This window comes from Plectropomus leopardus, chromosome 10 (genome assembly GCF_026936395.1).
Source record: "Plectropomus leopardus strain MGB_pleo_1.0 chromosome 10, ASM2693639v1, whole genome shotgun sequence".
Taxonomy (NCBI): Eukaryota; Metazoa; Chordata; class Actinopteri; order Perciformes; family Serranidae; genus Plectropomus; species Plectropomus leopardus.
In genome coordinates, this window is record NC_142185.1 from 5,568,588 (window position 1) to 5,587,144 (window position 18,557).

Here is an 18,557-nt window from a genome sequence, read left to right on the forward strand (position 1 = left end):
GACAATGACTGAGCTTTAAGGCTTAACATTAAGGGGGCGATCAAAAACGCCTCGGAAGGTCATCTGGAAAAACAGCTGGGAGCATATGTGGCGCATGGCCAAAAATGACATTGACAAGCACCGCAACTCCACGTCTTGAGAGGAAAAGTTGAAAATATTTTAATTTTTATGTGCACCTAAAAACCTCTAGTAAAAAAAAAAGACTGCTCAACTTCAAGCTATCTCAGTTGAATGAGGGGTGTCTGACTGATTATTCAAATCTTCAACTTTCAGGGGGAAGCCCTTATTAGTGGGTTTCTTGTGCAGTGGAAAAGGGTGTAAATAACAAGAAGAACAAATGCGTAAAGATTAGATTAGATTTAAAAAGCAAATTTAAGATTAAAAAAAATATATCATCATCAGTTAATGTGTGTTTATTAATTTCCTGGGGGGATTTTTCAGTCAAAGGTGAAACAACAGATATATGGGTGGGATGTGCATTGCCTGCCCCATTAACTTCAACAGAAGTGACACCAAAGTCTGGCACCAAAAATGCAAAATTTGAACGCTGTCACTGACATCATGACATTTCATTCTCTTACACTTTCCTTGGTTAACACTAACATGTCTTCCTTCTTTATCAGCAGATGGATATGCAGAGAACAGTGTGGATGCAACAGATTCACAACACTACAAGGGGGTATGATATCTCTTATGCTTAAAGAGAAAGTGCATGAGGTTCTTTTCCATATGCGTTTGTATTTACTGGCTAATCTGTGTTTGCTTATTCAGAACTTTAAATAAATAGGCATCTTGTAGCTATTTTGTAGGTACTTAACTTTTAGTGAGTCTGTGGCCAGCGGAAAGCATTCCATTGATATGCATCATAAAACAAGAAGCAGATATCAATCTGCATTCAGACAGCAGAACATTAGCGGCTCTGGTGTTTGTCTTTGTTAAATAATGTTGAGACCTTGACATGTGAGAACCAACAAAAACCACCTCACTTCAGTTCTGTTGATTTGTTGCCTCACATGTTTCCCCATTCTTAAATAAAAGATATTTCAGAGAGGGGAACCAAGTCTCATCTGCAATTCATTCAGGCACAAATGAACATTTTGCTTGCACGTGTTTTTTGAAAAACTCAGAGTTTGTAAGGCTCTACTGTTCTCAGCTCTGATCTCTGTCATGCTGACGGCTCCTTCCTGTGTTGAAAAGCAGAGGTGTTTTCTACACGGGTTATCTATGTGATCTAGGCCACCCCTCGTGAACAACTGGAATGCCTCAACAGCTTGTGACGACTTAGGTTAGGCACTGTCCAGCCGTCACTAGCGGCAGTGCACTGTGGGTAAATACCGAGCTGTCATACATAATCACACACATAAAAGAGTCAGAGCAGAGTTGAAAGAGCCTCTGGTTCAAGTCCCGAGGTAGAAAAAGGGGAACTGAATCCACTGGAATTCGTCATAAAACGGAGACTACTATTGTTTACACCACAGTCTCTGTGTAATGAGGGAGCTAAGCTCTGTTTATTTTCAATCACTGCAGCGCCTGCTGAGGAGAAAAAATGTTGACAGGACTCCCGGGCTCTGCCGGGTCTCCTCATGCTTTGTCTTTGTGCCTTCCGATTAAGGTTTTGTTTAGATCTTATATGATTGGACTTTTGATTGATGTTACAAACAGGCTGACGACAAGAAGGCCATGTGGTGTTTCCTGCATCCCCAGTTTGATTTCCACTTAAACAGAGTGCCCTCTACTGTTCCATATAGAGTACTGCCTCAGGAAACACCTCACAGGTCGCTGTAAAGAAACCCTCCTGTCATCTTCACCCACTCAGAGAGGTTACAGATGCCATTGCGGGGGGGTTTGTGTAGCCTGTTTGTGGAGCCTGACCGGACTGTATCCTCTGTCAACCACACAGGGCTTGAGCCTGGCTCAGGTCTTTTTAGGCCACAAAGTCTAATAGCATGTCAGACATTTTCCTAGCCCAGTGTCTCTCATTTAACAGCATTATTTTTAAACCTTCAACACCTGGATCTACATCAGCCTTCTTGCGCTGCATTCAGAGCCCTTTCGCAATCATTTGAACTTCTGAAACCTGAGAAATTTGGTTTGATTTAATCAAAAATCACAGGAAAAGTCATAATGAGCAACTTTGCAAAAAATTGTAAAAGGTGACAGAAATATTATGCGGAAATTAGCTGGAATAGATTATGAAATATTTCTCTTTAAATAAAAACAAGAATAAAATTTTCCAGTTTATAATTTTCTTATTCTATATTTAAAATTATGTTACAGGGAGAAAAGTAGAAGAAAAAAAGCATTTTCTTGTATATGTTATGGTTTGGGGTTTTTTGGTTTTGTTTTTGGTACTTTTCTTGTAACTTTTTACTAATCTCTTGCTCATTTTTGGCCGTTTTTTCTAAAGTTGCTTGTTGCTCCCCTACATTTTTGTAAGAATTCAAGCCAATTTGCACAGGTTTCACAGGGTTAAGTAACCTTGCTACGCATATGCCCACCCCCTATGGCTAGAATAGTCTTTGAGGACTCAGGGAATACCTTCAAAACAGATCGCTACATTGCTTTAAATACTGATAGGTACAGTATGTATTTTTAATGGAACAAATTGAGGCTAATGTCCTTCAAAATAAATAATTAGTAAATTGGTTACATTGTGCTTCTTTCTTGGTAATCTCAATATAAAAAGTGTTTTGCAGTGCCTTCCTCTCCTCTCCTTTGGATCCACACTTTTTCATTTGAATCATCTCTCTTACCTCTCTGCTCTGTGCTCTCTGTTGGTGATGGTATTTCCCTTTCTGCTCTCCAAAGAGGAAAAAGGCCAAAAGGCGGCTAACTGTCGATCCCTTTGATTTCGAACTGGGCTGTGACCATTTCATCGAATCAGGACGACGGCCAAATCAGGTAGAGACTGGACGACACCAGAGCCAGCTTTTCCCTAAACCTTCCTATTTTGAATGCCTTCATACAAGGAGCCCACTGTCTTTTTCTTCTTTAGCTTGTTTCTGTTTTCTTTCTTTGCTAAACATTTTCTGCTCTGGCATGACAATATAACATTAGTGTTTACAGCTGTTATTTCTTATTCTCGTATGTGGCAACAATACATTCACTGTGTACATCCAGAAGATGCAGCAGAATGCTGTGCCAAGACTGAATTTTACCAAATGTAAAGAGACTAAATCACATGAACCAAGACACAATGGTTGTGCTGAATCATACTTTTGTGACAAATTTGCCAATGTCCTCCCTGATCTTTTTTCTCCTGTGTGCTGAGTTATCAGCTAGGCCTGAAGCATCATCAGCATTAGCATCATTAGCTCCTGTGTACCAATGAACTTCCATCACATTAGCGCTCACCACTCTCCATCCTCATTCCTAGGCCCCAGTCCCCCACAACATCATGGACATGGACGTAGGTATGAGGGAGTCGATGCTTGCTGAGGCTGATATGGCCTCTGTTTTCCACCAGATTTTGGAGGAGCAACGCAAAGGACAGCAGGGTAAAGACAGGACATAACACATCTCTGGTCCCCTGGATGGTTCCAACAAGCCACTAAAGTACACAAAGATTAATACCAGCAAATTGACCTGTAGGCCTACAGCATACACAAAAGAAAAGCTAGTGACAGGATCTAGTCATGTGTTACGCTCTAGGTATCCTTCTGTGTCTGCTGTTGATGTTCCAGCATGTAAACAAAAGCACAACAAGCACAAAGCATTCAAGTACAAAGCAACTTCAGATTGGAATAATTTGCCCTTTAAATAGACGGCCGTTACCGTCATTTCACATATTTAAAAATGGTCTGTCTTCTTATTTTAGGTTAAATTGTTAAATTATGTTTCAGATGAACTACGCTTTACAAACGACACACTTATAATCTATGTGTTTATATTTATGTATACATGTGTATTTATGTGTGTAATACATATATACACTAATGTATTTTGCTGGTCAAGTATTTGTTCATGGCCTCTCCGTGGTCATTAAGGGCTTGTATACATTTATTTTTTCTTTCTAATGATTTTGTGATGAGTTCTTCTTTCCCTTAAAGTCTTTGTTTTATTTTTTGTTATTCATTTCTGTTGTCCATATGCTTATAGGACCCCTTCGAAAACAAGATGGTTCATCTCAAGGGGTTTATTCTAATGAATAAACTTGTACAACAACATGGTGGGATTACACTACAAAAGCACTTGGTTGTGTTTAGGCAACAAAGGCACGGATGATTAGGTAGAAAAAAAAACATCATTTCTGACAAGAGGCGAATATCGGACTCCCACATGAAAGTCCAGCGTTTGCTGGACCAAATAAAAATAGTCAAAAAATGTAAGCCCATAGGCCCATGTGTGTCTGCAACAAGTGTTTATTTTGTCTTTTAACTTCCTGTCTAGAATGACATTTTCTGCTTGTGATCATTTTGTCCCTACATTTTTAGAAAAAGAAAAAAAACAGTTTTATAATGTAACACAGCCTGAAAGACTGACAGGCCTGGAAGAAAATTAGGCTGTCTCCTCCAGCAGACTGACAAACATTTGCAGCTTTTTATGTAGCTGAGCTAATTAGATCAGTTCTTCCGAAAAGCGCCGGGATCATCTGGTCATGTTGCTGTTATTTAGTCATGGGGACTGATTACAATGTGTGACCATTTTTTAGCTAAACATATTGTGGAGCATTGTTTGAGTAGTTGAAAAAATTTACAACCAAAAACATCACATTTGCAATGACATTTTCACTGACTTTTGCCTTAACCTCTGGAAGGAAAAATTTGATGAAATATATTATTGCTCATCTTATTTCCTGGTTTACCCTTTTTTCCAGATGACCTTGCATACCCAGACAGCCAGCCTATTCCATCTCGCTCCGTCTCCCAGCTCAGTTACTCCTCATGTGGCAGTAGTAGTGCTTGTGGCCCCCGGGGCAGCAGCAGCTACCTACCGGGTCCTGATGACTTAGATGAGGATGACCACTGCCAGCTTTACCCGTTCTACCAGTCTCATCTGGACCCCTGCAGCCACGCCTCCCAGGAGAGCCTGAACTCAACCAACCCTCCATCACAGGTCATTAACGGGATGCATTTCTTTCAATTATCATATAAAATCTTGATTACATTACAGTTCTTTGGCAGATGGCTTTGGGGCACTCATAAATCCATTTTAATGTTTATCTGAAGTAGATTAAGAATGATGCATTTAGCTCATATATTGTGTCACATTTTCTCCCTCACATAATGGTATATTGCTTTTCTTAAAATGTATCAAGAGCAGTGATCCTGGTACTGCTGGGTTTCGAATCAATATAAACTTTGTGTTAAACCCCTATCCCACACCTAATAACACATCCTCATATTAAAAAAATATTTAGAATTATTTGAAGTGGGGTTGTCTGGGATACTTATTCATAGTTAGTAAGTTACATACAGTAGATGTCAGTTGGCACTTCCCTGGTTTGGAGAAGCAGACTGAAATCAAACACAGGAGCTAAGCCATGTACTGCTGTGAAGGGATCAGCTACAAAATGTATTTTAACCACCTTAAAGAAGGCCCGCTTCAAAGAATACCAGTTTAAGTTTGCACTAAATTAAGGGTATTTTCACTGCTTTACATTTGCGTCAGGCAGCCCGCTCCAACGGCAAACTTGTCGACACCTTTAGTTCCCCATATGCTCTCATCAAAACAACCAGACCCCATTGAGTAAAAGTCATTTTAGCTCACGGAGCACAGGAGTTGCTGGTCTACCACTGCTTCGTTCAGTTAGATAGTTTGTGTTATTGTGTGACTTTGGTGAGTTTGAACTAACCTTTTCAAACACCAAAATCACACAATAACACAAACAAAATAACAGCTGGAGGCAGCAGTAAACCAGCAGCTACTGTGTTTAGCGATGTTAAATTACTATTTTTCTCTGTCTGGCTTTGAAGAGAGTGATGTGACAGCTTCATTTTTCTGTTTGATTTCACTATCTGACAGAAAGGTGAAGGAGTGAAAATCATAAGGGGCGGTTTGAATGGCCGCAGTTCTTGCATACAATGTTAAACTTTTGTTGCGGTTTGGCTTTTCAGTCACAGGATAATGGCATTTTTGGCAGCCTGAAAATGCAAACTTTTGAAACTGGGTTCCAAGTAGTAATTCTTTGAAAACACCACCCCTTCTGTTGCTGTGCGGGTCCTGTGAGAACAGTGATGTCACAGCTGCACCTCACGCATGCACATTATGTTTCAGACAAACAGCCATGCACGAGCAGGGGGACAACAATAACAACAATGGTGGACTTCCAAGCTGTGTTTCCCCTGCTGACTCTACTGAGTTTACTAAAGCTCTCCCGGAAAAGTGTAGATCTGTTACGCAACTATTGTGATAAGCTGCTGGTTCTCATGTGTGCTTTTGCCATCTTCTTCTCTGCTCTGTATAACAACACCTTTCTGCACAGGCTGGTGGTGTTCTTCTATGGTGTGTCATGCCAAGTGTCAGCCCCAGCTACTGGCCTGCCATGCATACTACGTAGTTTTAGGTTGCTGTTGTAGATCCATGTACACGAGGATTGTTCTCGCAATGTTATTATATGAATGCAGATTTTTTTTAAACGCAAAGGAAAGACTTTTCTGTTTTTAGTAGGGCCGTTCTTGTCTAAACATGACCTAATTATAGTGTACACTTAAAGTGATATTGATTTGTTTTAGATTGGACTTTTATTAGGTGGTCAAAATATGTTTTGATTCTGACCCTTCCACAGCAGAAGGTTGCCTAACTTCTATGTCAGACTCCAGCCTGCTTCTCCAAACTGGGGATGTGTTGACTGACATCAACTGTGCCTAATACACTGTTTATGGATAAGTACCTTATACAACCCCACTTTAAAAAATCAGGAGTAGCCCTTAAATATCTCACAATCACATCATGTAAAATCCTCATTACATTACATTTCTTTGGCAGATGGCTTTGGGGCACTCATAAATCCATTTTTAATGTTTTTCTAACTTAGCCTTTTAATGATGCATTCAGCTCATACTGTAAATCAAGACACAATTTCTCCCCAAACAATAGTACGAAAGCTGCTTTAAGCATTAAAAGGATATGACAGAGATTCTGGCTCTGGTACTTCTGGGTATCAATTCAAAACCAATTTTTCCGCATGACTCTTGTTCCACACCTTATAGCACATGCACACATTAAACATTAGAAATGTAGTTCACCGTGTTCAACCTCCTTACACAATCAGTTCCCATCACTGCACAGATATTCTGTCTGCTATCAGTTAACTTTACTGATGTATATACAACCCATGACGGATGGTAAAAGTTTAATGATCAAGATTTTGCTCTCTTGGCAGGGTTTGAAAGTCAAAGTATTTTAAGTCCAGTGGGGGGGGGGACGTTTATTTGACATGTTGATTTGGGACAAACTGAACAGTAACCTTTAATTTTTTTTTCTTTACCAGATGGTATATTCAGGGTAAATTAAGGACAATGTGAAAAACTCAACTAGCAACATTTGACCACATGGTATAGCTCTGAGCTCACTGCATCATGCTGTGTTGGAAGGAATTTGCATCATTAAAATGAGCAATAAAAGGCAACATAAGACCATAAACAAAACTTGGAAAATTGGCATAAAACGTACATCATCAGTTCAATGATTAATTGTATTTTGGAGTCACATTTCTGAACGACAGCAGCTAATAAACTAATTTTCCTTTTGATATTCCAGGTTTTTTAGCAGCTTTTCTTGGAACTTCAGCAAACACACACACAAGTTCATCAGTCTGACATGTTGAGTGATGAAGGGGAGACAGCTGCTAGATCAGAGGAGGGTTACATACATGATATCAGTGTCTATTTATGTGATTGCATACAACTCCGTCCCTGGAGAGGATCACAACAACTGTCTCTGCTCTGTTTATGGGGAGCAGATAAAAAACAGACTTTGTTTACCATAAGTTTGGCCGACTTTGCTCTCATACTGCTGTCAGAAATCAGTGAGCCTACATGTATCCTCATGTGCCCTATAGTTGGTTGCATGTGTCTTTGAGTTGATGCCGATTTCATTATAATACATCCATGGTTGATGTTGAAGTTTAATAGTTGAGAAATAAGTGGGACAGTCTGAATTATGTTTGTTCTTCGTAGTTATTAAAGATAAGAAAACAAAGGAAGTGACTAAGCTCCTTGGTGGATGACAGCAATGACAATAAAAGGATTGCTGTTATCGGTCCCACCTGGCCCTTTGCTGATTTCCACCTTCAATATCTGCTGTCAAATTCATCTCACAGCTGGGCAGCCCACCAGGAGACACAAACAGGACACTGCAGAAAAACATAGAGCTCAGACATGTTCCTGTCAGACATCAAAAACAGCCATAACAGTCAGACAACAATTCCTCATCATGCATATGCTTCCTGTCTGGTTGATTCTGATTTGGAAAACTTTCAAGCGCGAGGCTGAAAATCAAGTGACGTATCTTATTTGATTAGAAGGATGAGTCAGGGAGCACAGACTCTGAACAGGCGCAGGTCACAAGTGAGGCAAAAATGGTGTAGAGCAACACTAGAGCTTGTTTACATGGTTAATACAGACGAGTGACAGAGAAAGGAAAACCTGAATAAATGAACAGAGCAAACATAGCAACATAACAAAGTATGGATGCTTCCATACAAGGCTTGAGGGCCCTCTGAACAGTTTGATGAAAAGAGTTTGGACTGATGTGAAGGCCTTTCAGTTTTTTCTCAGTAATCCGTCTCACATGTCTGATGGAACCCGTTTGCTTCTACTTTAATCAATAGAGCTGTCGACACAGGCTGACCCCAGAACGGCCTACCAATTGAATCATCATGGTTAGCTTCAGTCTGCTTTCATGTACTGTGCGTATGTACACCTATAGAGTTTGTATATTACTCAAGTAATTGAGAAGGCTGCAATCATGTGACCCAGCAGCTCCCATTAATAACAAAGACTATAGCAGTACCCACCCTCTTGTAAACCTAAACAACGTCATTTAACTGTCTTAAATCTAACTTGTAGAACTTAATGTGAAGTATGTGACTTTATGTTAAGTAATACATGATGGCGCCCAACTATGTTTCTCTTCCTAAACCCAACCTATGTAACTTTACTTTCCTAAACCTTAAGTACAAGTACATCATGTTAACTAAGTTACTTTAAGTGTGTGACTTTCTGTTAAGTAATAACGTGATGACATTGAACCGTGTTTCTATTCCTAAAGCTAACCTACATAACTTAATGTTAAGTACATGACTTAATATCAGTCATAATGTAATGACACCCAACCATGTTTCTTTTCCTAAACTTAACCTACAGAACTTTGCTTTTCTAAACTTAACCTGTGTAACTTTACAAGTACATTGCATTAAATATGTGACTTTATGTCATGTGACTTTAAGTCATAACCTGATATATCCAAGCATGTTTTTTCAAATATATAACTTTGCTGATGATAACATTTGTGTGATTTGCTAGATATCATACAAACTGTTTGATGTACATTTTTGTAAGATATCAAAAGAACCGTTCCATGATAATACGTTGTTAGGTAATGAGGTTATCTATAGGTTCATGGTTTAGGTCTAGGAATCCTAGAAATGGGTTAAAGAGAAAAGATTTAACAAAGTCCACACATGCATAAGTATTTTTGAAAATCTAACTATGCATTTTTGGCCAATATTCGACATGCAAGCTGTGTTTGAGGTCACTGAAAACTGACCTACTCTGTCAATATTTCCTTTCTCCCTTCATCTGGACTCTTGTGTTTTCATCCAAGTAATTTTAGAGAAGACCCTCTCAATAATTGTGAAATCAGATTTGGGGATGAGTTGATTTGGCTCCGAGTTCAGACTCAGATGATGTCTTTTGATGTGTGCAGTCTGAGTAAAATTGATATCATATGACATGGTGTTACTGAGAGAGGGATTTCAACAGCATCATGTTAACTATAAACTGTACTGTTTATCTTGTTTTGAAGAAGCTATTAATATGTTTGGAAACCTTTCTTCTGACTTCTCCAATTTTCTCTGCTTCTGAAAACCTACTGTCTGCCAACGTTTCTCTCCGTATTTCATCTTATTATTATCATCTGACTGTCGCCTTCTTGAATCTGTCTTTCTTTTTCCAGATCACTGACCTGAACAGACGCATGTCAGCAATTGAGACCCTCTTGAACCATCTAGAGCAGAAGGTCACCTCAACATACGATGAGGTCAGTCCATTAAATATCCAACACGTTCTCCCTCCCAACTCGTCAAATATGACAGCTTGGGCAATTGCCCTACACATCAAACTATTACACTCTAGGCGTCGCTTTTGGATGCACAGGGATGGCTCCTCAGTTTCAGCTCTACGTGTATCGTGCCTTTTCAAAATAAACTACTGCATTCACAGGAAATGTAGGTTACATAACCAAAATTACTTTTGGTTGAGGCAACAGATCTACTTGTTTAGGTTTAAAAAAAATATCATGGTTTGGTTAAAATAACTAAATCTGTTATGTAACCTCAAGTAAGCTAACAACTATGTAATTTGAAGTATGTGACATGACATATCAATGACGTTAAACACATAACATAGTTCTAAAAAAAATTATGTTTCACATGTACACAAACACTGGTTTCCTGGGTGAAAGTCCTGTGTTTGTTTGACACACCCACCACCCCTCCCTCCAACCCTGCTTAGACTGTCTCACTTTTTATTGTGCATCACTGCTGTGGATGAGTTTACAGTGGTTGTTAGGTGAAAGCCCAGGAAATCTCAAACAGACACTAAAGCGTGCCTTGTGCTTCAGAACCAGATGCTAACGGTCACTGACAAGCTTCCGTGTTTGACACTGTGGGAATCATAAACTTCATTTAAAGATGGATGACATGACAGATCCCCAAAAGTGAAATCAAAAGATCTGGATCGCGTCCTGGTGGCTTCCTGCAGTACAGGTCATAAACCCTGCCCCCTTCATGTTAGTTAATGGGACAAACTAAAAGCTGAAAGTACACTTCAAGTACATTTTTTCCCAAAGATGTTTTTTTGTCATTTTAGGTAGTTCCTGACGATTGTTCAAGTGTTCCTGACTAGTTTGGTTTTTATTAGTTATCTGATGCTATAAAAAGGAGCTTTAACATCATGACTGACAGCTGTGTGTGCTAATCAGTGCACCAGCAATCTATGGCACTGCTCGCGATTGGTTAGCGGGAACTCCATGACATCACCAGATCAAGATGGCAACAGCTGTATAAGGGATATTTTGGCTTAATTTTTGTACAGTGGGAGGAAGTGGAGATGCATCATCTGTCTTTGCATACAGTGTATGCTGAGTGACAATGAGCTGAAAAATCACACCACAGTTGCCAAATAATTGTCAGTATCATCATCAAACCTCCGCCCAGCTGTTGCTGAAGGCGGCTTTGGAAAATACTGAACCCAAGAGGAAACATTAGCAAGGTCTGTTTGGCAAGAACACGTTTATGTATATAACCACAGAAACGGGCACTGTGATTAATCCTTTGTTTCAAGCTAGTTGTCTTATGTATGAAATAAAGTACATACGAATAACAGAAAAGTGAGCAACAAACATTGAGTTCTTTCAAAATACACATGAATTATGATCTCTTCATCTTACTGGCCACATAAATGCATGTTTCCGAGCAACATATGTCACAAAGTCATGTTCCATTCCTCAGACTGCGTATGCATACTCCTTTCCTGCACACACAGCTGATGTTAATTAAAGTCTGTGAGGATTTGGGATGGATCTATATGGGAACGAGACCTTATCTTCACCATACTGGAATGACCCCTGAGTGACTGCCATGTTTCCGAACTTATGCAGAGGATTTGGCCGAGGCTTACATTTTGAAAATGTAGACGTGTGGGGGAGCCTTATAATGTGTGATGGTCTTCTCTGTTTTTTGTGTTTCTTTAGACTTGTTTCTGTTGGTGAAGAGCGACATGTTTTAGAGTAGTTGTTGGCAAGAAAAGATCATTATTGGTTCTGGCCATTTATTTCTTCATTACAGTCCCCAAGTGGTCAACAAAACATAAATCAATGCAGCTGTATGCGCTTACTTTCTCAGTGCAGTTCAAATAATTTAAACTAGTGAATGCATGTAACTTTATTTCTAACCTGCTGGTAAAGCTAGATGTGACCTGAGGGTTTATATGTTAGATTTTTGTTTCTTTTACAAATGTACCCTCCTAATAATTAGAACCAGAATCACCTTAATTGGCCAAGAATGTGAAGGCATCCAAGGAATTTGACACAATAGCTGAGAACCGAGGCATTATGTTTTTGGGTTGTCTGTGTGTAGGTCTGGCACATTCTCGATATCTCAAGAACATTTGACATAATGGACAACTGATGGTCAAAGGTCAAGGTCACAGTGACTTTATAAAATATGTTTTTGGCCATTACTCAAGAACCATGGGTGAACATATTTAGATAGTGATTGTAAAGGTCGCCCGTGCTGCAGGGGGAAGATTTGTGGGAAGCATCCATGTTTTCACAGACATGGATGTAAACCATAAGTGCTTCTTGACTGGTGCACAGAGACGATGAGAAGATGTTTTAAGCTATAAAAGTTGAAATAGTGAAATTGTTGTCATGGACTAGATGATGTGAATGTATTTATTTATATGTACTTTAGCATTAAAAAAAATGTACAGAGGTGGAAAGAGCACGAGAATATTGTATTGTACACTTCAAAGACGTTTTACTCAAGTACAAGTAAAAGACTGCGTGAAAAATTGATGTAAGTAAAAGTAAAATATACTCAGAGTACATGTTACTGCATTTCATTTTTCTAAAGGGATAGAAGAGCAAACATTTTTAGGCTGCAAAATAAATCAAATTAAATATCAACATACACACTTTTAAAACAACAAAAGCAACACAGCCCCATTGTGTCCAAACCAATTATATTATTGTATAGAATTATTGTTCTATAGACAGCACTTTGCAGCCTGTACATTTAGTCGGTTTAGCCTCACTAGAAATAACCAGAGGAGACCATACACAGGTGCACAGCCAGAGTCAGGTAAACATAGTCCGCACCTACATCACACAAAGTTATAGGTGTGTTTGATATGGGTCTCATAGCTTGCTTGCTGTGTGAATTATGAAATTAGTTATTAATTTTAGTAGATGCAACTTTAACCGTGCTGATACTTTAACCATTTTCCATAATCCTGCTGACAAACAAACCACACCCTAAACAAATTTCCTTGGCGGTGGTTATAATGAGGTATTTTATTTGCAGCTCAGTATTAAAGTTTTCCGATGATAAAGAGGGTCACTCAGTTTTCAATATTCATCCTCCTCTCAGCAGCAGTGACGTCTCACGTGGGTTCTGTGTCTGTTTTTAATTGGGACGTGGGCTCTGAAATGCACACCAGTCTCATCAGAGAATGAGAGCCATCCCACAAATACAGCAGACCATAAACCAACACAGAACTGAAGCTCGGCTGGTAATTAGTGGCTTATTTACTTCAAAGAAGAACAATATATGGTAGACTCATAATTTTCCTCTCTCTTGTGGCAAAGCACAGCTTAAATCAATTTGCATATAGCACATGTTCCGCCGGTTTAGTCAGAGCAGTCTGCACACGACACGTCTGTGTTAATGTCCGTCTGATTAGTTTAGTAACAGGAGAGTTTTCATGCTTTCCTCTCCTGTATGATCCATCTGTTCGTCATCTAGACTTGCTAGGTCGTGTTTGGTTTAGTCAATGGCATGGTGCTTGGTGAGAATCTGAGAATGACGTTGCACCCTTGATCGCATTCAAGTACAAGTCGCAAAACCAAGATGTTGTTAGCAATACTAGTTAGTACCAATTCATTACACACATTACAGTGTATTTTGTACTTCCAAACACGGTAGCATCATGTCCACAAATAAAGTTCGATAGTACGTTTTGTACGACTGTTTTAATGAAACAGATAAGAAAGACATGCTAATAACAGTATATTATGACAGCTTCCATTATTGTTGATAAGCAGCCATACTGGATTTTGAGGTCAGGATTTTTGCCCAACTTCCCAAATCTAAAACCTGACTTTAAGGGTTGTTCCAATTTCTAACCAGGAACTTGGAAATTCTGACCTCTTATAGCAAACAGAACACACTCTCAGCTCTGCCTTACTTAGTTCCTGTGGCTATGTGTGTCACACATGGAGTTTACAGTGGTGACAGTGGCACAGTTACCTATTCAAAAAACTACTGTAAAAAAATGACTTTTACACTGAAGTGAGCTAGAAGTTCAACTTGCGATTGGATCACTCCAGCCTCAGTACACTGATCCAAAGTTTTAAGTCAATTAGGGCCAGAGGTGCAAGGTTTCCTGAGCCAGGGGTGCACAGTGGGGGGCCTACCTAGCTAATTAACGCTAACTTTGAGATTGCATTAATCTTTTGAAAATAAGTCTCAAACTCCAACTTACATTTACATGTTTTATACTCACTTGTTATAAATGAAAAGTTTATCAAATATCTGTCAGTCTGTGTCCTCTTCTCTGAATTCTGAGGTTTTTGCATGTCTGTGAACTTAACGCAGGCAGAGCTCTTCATGAGTTCTTTTTTTTCCTCAGCTGCAGTTTTTAAGTCGAGGGGTGGATAATTGATCCATTAATCTTTTCACAGCTTATCAGATCAATGCATGAAAGAAGCAGCTGCTGCAAGTGAATACAAATCTTTACAAGCAGCAGAATGAACTGTTAAGTTTCAGTGTGACTAATGTTCCACTGTTACGTCTGTGCCCAAAGGACACTCTACGCCCCAAGCATGTGGTGCAATAAATAATCCAATGGTAAATATATTTCGACAGTACTCCTAATGAAAGGTCAAGCTCCAAAAATACAAAATCTGTTTGTGGTGGCAGAGGTTTTAATCGTGGGCTGAAAGACTGAGCCTAAAAGTACCCTCTTCAGCTGCTGATCCTTATAAAAGACATGTATCTTGTATTGTATCTTGTATTACAAGACGGAGTGAGTTAGGCCTACTGTTATAGTGCAGTATTTTAATACATTTTAATGGCTGTGTTATTCATAGTCCTAAACCACTGCGACACTGCACCAACTGCTTTCACTCAAACAATACATTTTCAAATAAATCAAAACAAAATACAAACATTCAACAAAAGCACATGATTTTTCTCTGTTCTGCTCCCACAGACCAGCGAGGCTCCAACTCCCAGCAGCACCTCTCCTCCTCCTCAGTGGGAGGAGGTGGACTTAGAGGAGCAGCAACTGAGACAAAAGCTGCAAGAGATGACAGACAACATCAGCGACCATGGCCTGACCTCCGATGAGGAGGAGCCCAGCAGGCCACACTCCTCGCAGGAGATCCCAGCATGGAGGAGCCAACAGGGAGAAGCAAAGCCCACCAGGATACCAACCAGACCCACATCCAGATCAAGCATCGTTCTGTGCAGACTGGAGGAGGAGCAGCCTCAGCTGACTGACTCTCAGAAGGTAGACATATCTGTGTGGCAGAACTCAATGAGCAAAAACTTCATGTAATGCCAGAAAGTTCATCAGAAACATACAGACTATGCTGTACATCTGGACTGTTGCACATTTTGTACTTAAAAAAAACAACCTGGCTCATGAAATTCCATACCACCTCTGCTGGAAGCCACTGCAAGCACATAATGTAGTCATAAATCAAGTCACTCAGCCGGAGCATTTATTTTTCCTTTGCAACCATCACTCCTAGATTTTCTAAAACACAGAATGGACTAGAAAAATAACTCCTTCTTGCTGATGTGCTAAGCTGTCTGCAGTTTTTACTGGCATTTCTTTACTTTGAAAGTAGCAAAGCTGCAGTGCTTAGGTGAGTAATGATACTGTGGTTTTTACATAAGTCAACTGTCGGCCTGTTCAAACTGCACGCCCTCTCTGAAGGATTTAAAGTATCAAATAACACCAGTGTGTACCAGCAGGAAATCACACTGCTACAAAGTTAACCTGATAAAGCCCAAACATGTGGAGCAGGTGTTTTCTTTTGCAGCATGACTGTCTTCTTTCCAGACTGACTGAAGGGAGCAAAGGTCAGCTGTTACAGAGCTCCAATCTCCAAGCAGCCCTTGTTTTCTGCTCTGCTTATTATCAAACCACATAGCTTTGTTTTTACTTCATTGAAGCAATAAATGACAACTTGCCACTACAGGATATGCTGCTTATGGAAGAGTTCATATAATAAATTCTAGGCTGTCTTCCATTGTTTTTAATTCAAGATTTGCCTCTGCTAAAGTTGAGAGGAAGTTGAGAAGTTAACTGCAAAGAAAAAAAAACTACTGCTCGACTTGAAACAATCTCAGGCGACTTAATATAAATGACTCCTTCTAAGGTAAAGAAAATACAATGAGTCTTACTTTCAGGTGATCATAAACTTATAAAAACATACTTATGAATATTATATTATATTTCTTACTATAGATGCCCCTAAAATCATATACAAATGGCTCAAATTCACTACTGATTTTATACTCAAACAAGCATTTGGTAAGGGTTCACTGATGGCCTAGGAGTTAAACAACTGATCTTGAACGTCCCCGGCTGTGAGGTCCCTTGAGAACCTTAGTTGCGTGTCGTTCCCCATCTCTTTCTCCTCTGAGTTTCTGTCATCTTTCTGCTGTTGATTCTTTAATGCAGGCATAAAAATCCCCACCACCCCACACAAAAGGAGCTTAATCAGTTTTTGATGTGGAAAACAAAATCAACTTTTTTTTTGTCCCACAGACAAACCTCTCAACAGAGAGCCTAGAGAGGAAGTGGCATCACCAAGAGGAGGGATCACAGGCCAGTTTTAAAGGCTCAACTGCCTTACTAGTGGAGCTGGAGGACAAGGTAGCTCAGGCAGCTGCAAATGTCCAGAATGCCCAGAGTGAGGTAAGGAAAAACAGGCTCTGGGTTAAGCCTAGTTGACATTTTTTATTAGTTTTAAAGAGACAGAAAAGGTTGTAGAGTAACTGTGTCTCTTTTTATCCCCAGGTCTCCTACATAGAGAACAGGATTGCTGCGCTGAACGCTGCCGGCATGCCAGTAGATAAAAGACGAAGGGTAATTACTTATTTTATTTGAGTCTAAGCCAGGTTCTCAGAGTCAGAGCTGTTTAAAATCAGTATAGGAAAATAGTTGCGTGTATAAAATACTTTTCCCTTTGTGTAAAATCAAACAAGTGCATGCTGTTACTGCACAGTTGTTCTTGGAAGCAAAGTGGCAGATTCAATCCTACTGCTCTGAGATTAGTTGCAGCTTGACTTGAAAGTTAGGTGAGCCAGTTGCATTCAAAGGAGGTATCGAAAAGTGTGATGAAGTCAAACAGCTTGAAGTTTACTTGACTCGACTTTTAATGGCAGAAGTAACGTTAGCCTTCTTTGTTGCTGATGTAGATGCAACAGAAATCTCAGTATTAATTAAAAGGAGAAAGATATGATGGACACTAACAGTGATGGTTATTACAGGTAGTTTTCAGTGTAAATTTAAAAGTAGTGATAAAAGTTCTTAACTGAATTCTTCACTTTACAGATCATTTAAATTGCACCATGTATTTAAACTGAAACATTGTGGGGGGGTTTTAATAAATCAAAAGCTACTTAAAATGTGAAAGCAATAGCCACTTATTACTTTTAAAACAATTTCAGTCAGTGGTTTTGACCAGTCTGCATTTATTGTTGCCAGCAGAATGACCATTTGTATTTCAATTACTTACCACATTATGTTGAATCTGGTATTGGGGATCACATTGAACAACAGCAAAACTTTAATATAACACCCATTTACAAACTTTCACACAACTCCTGCAATATAATCCAAGTCTGATTTATCCACTTGTATGCCCAGTACTTCCCAAATACGTGCATTTTATCTAAAATGTTACAATATAAAACATTTTCACAAGTAGCACCTCCTGAGTGTGCCTGAGCATGTGCACACATTTGAAATCTGCTTGAGCAGAGTTCAAACGCATGCTGAGCGATGACAAGAAGCTTTCGTTTAGTTTTTAAATGAGTGTTTGTCCCTTTGCATCATTTTGTGCCCCCTCTAATGTTAAGGTTTTTGGGGGTCAAGAACGCGGCACAGGCGAAGCTCTCCATGGGTTCTTTTTTTCCTCAGCAGCAGTTTGTGACTTGCAGGATGAACTGTTGATTCTTTCAGAGCTGATCAGATAAGATCAATGGGTGAGAGGAGCAGCAGCCTCAAGTGAAAGCAAACTTTTGCCTTGCAAATCGCCCCTCGGGGATAAGTAAAGTGTTTTTGAATTTGAATTTTAGACCCAGCAGAATGAAAGGTCATGTTTCACTTTCAGTGATGTTCTGCTCCATCTGTGCCCAGAGTACACTCCTAATGAAAGGTTCATCTCCAAATTTAGAAAATCTGGTTGCGGTGGTAGATGTTTTAATTGTGGCAGCCCACTGCTGACTTACTTCAGTTCATGAAGAATGTTTCTTTTTTTTTGGATTCTTCGTTCAATGGGGGGACATGCAAATTCTTCATGAATTCATGGTAACACGCGGTAACTGTTATACAAATGGTAAGTTTGCGAGGGAATTGTTTCTTTAATGTCAG

The 18,557-nt window shown here is 39.5% G+C and overlaps 1 protein-coding gene across 6 annotated transcripts in view; it reads left to right on the forward strand.

The window, feature by feature from the left end:
* The window catches only part of mlphb (melanophilin b), a 110,969-nt gene that overhangs the window by 85,467 nt on the left and 6,945 nt on the right, over positions 1–18,557 (forward strand). For 5 of the 6 annotated variants that reach the window (XM_042494409.2, XM_042494408.2, XM_042494411.2 and 2 more), the window contains 8 exons: positions 624–679; positions 2,809–2,901; positions 3,377–3,497; positions 4,817–5,055; positions 10,120–10,203; positions 15,159–15,458; positions 16,728–16,877; positions 16,980–17,048. In XM_042494409.2, coding sequence (XP_042350343.1) covers positions 624–679; positions 2,809–2,901; positions 3,377–3,497; positions 4,817–5,055; positions 10,120–10,203; positions 15,159–15,458; positions 16,728–16,877; positions 16,980–17,048 — 1,112 coding nt within the window. The remainder of the gene's footprint in view (positions 1–623; positions 680–2,808; positions 2,902–3,376; positions 3,498–4,816; positions 5,056–10,119; positions 10,204–15,158; positions 15,459–16,727; positions 16,878–16,979; positions 17,049–18,557) is intronic. The other variant, XM_088082901.1, reaches the window with a different exon arrangement.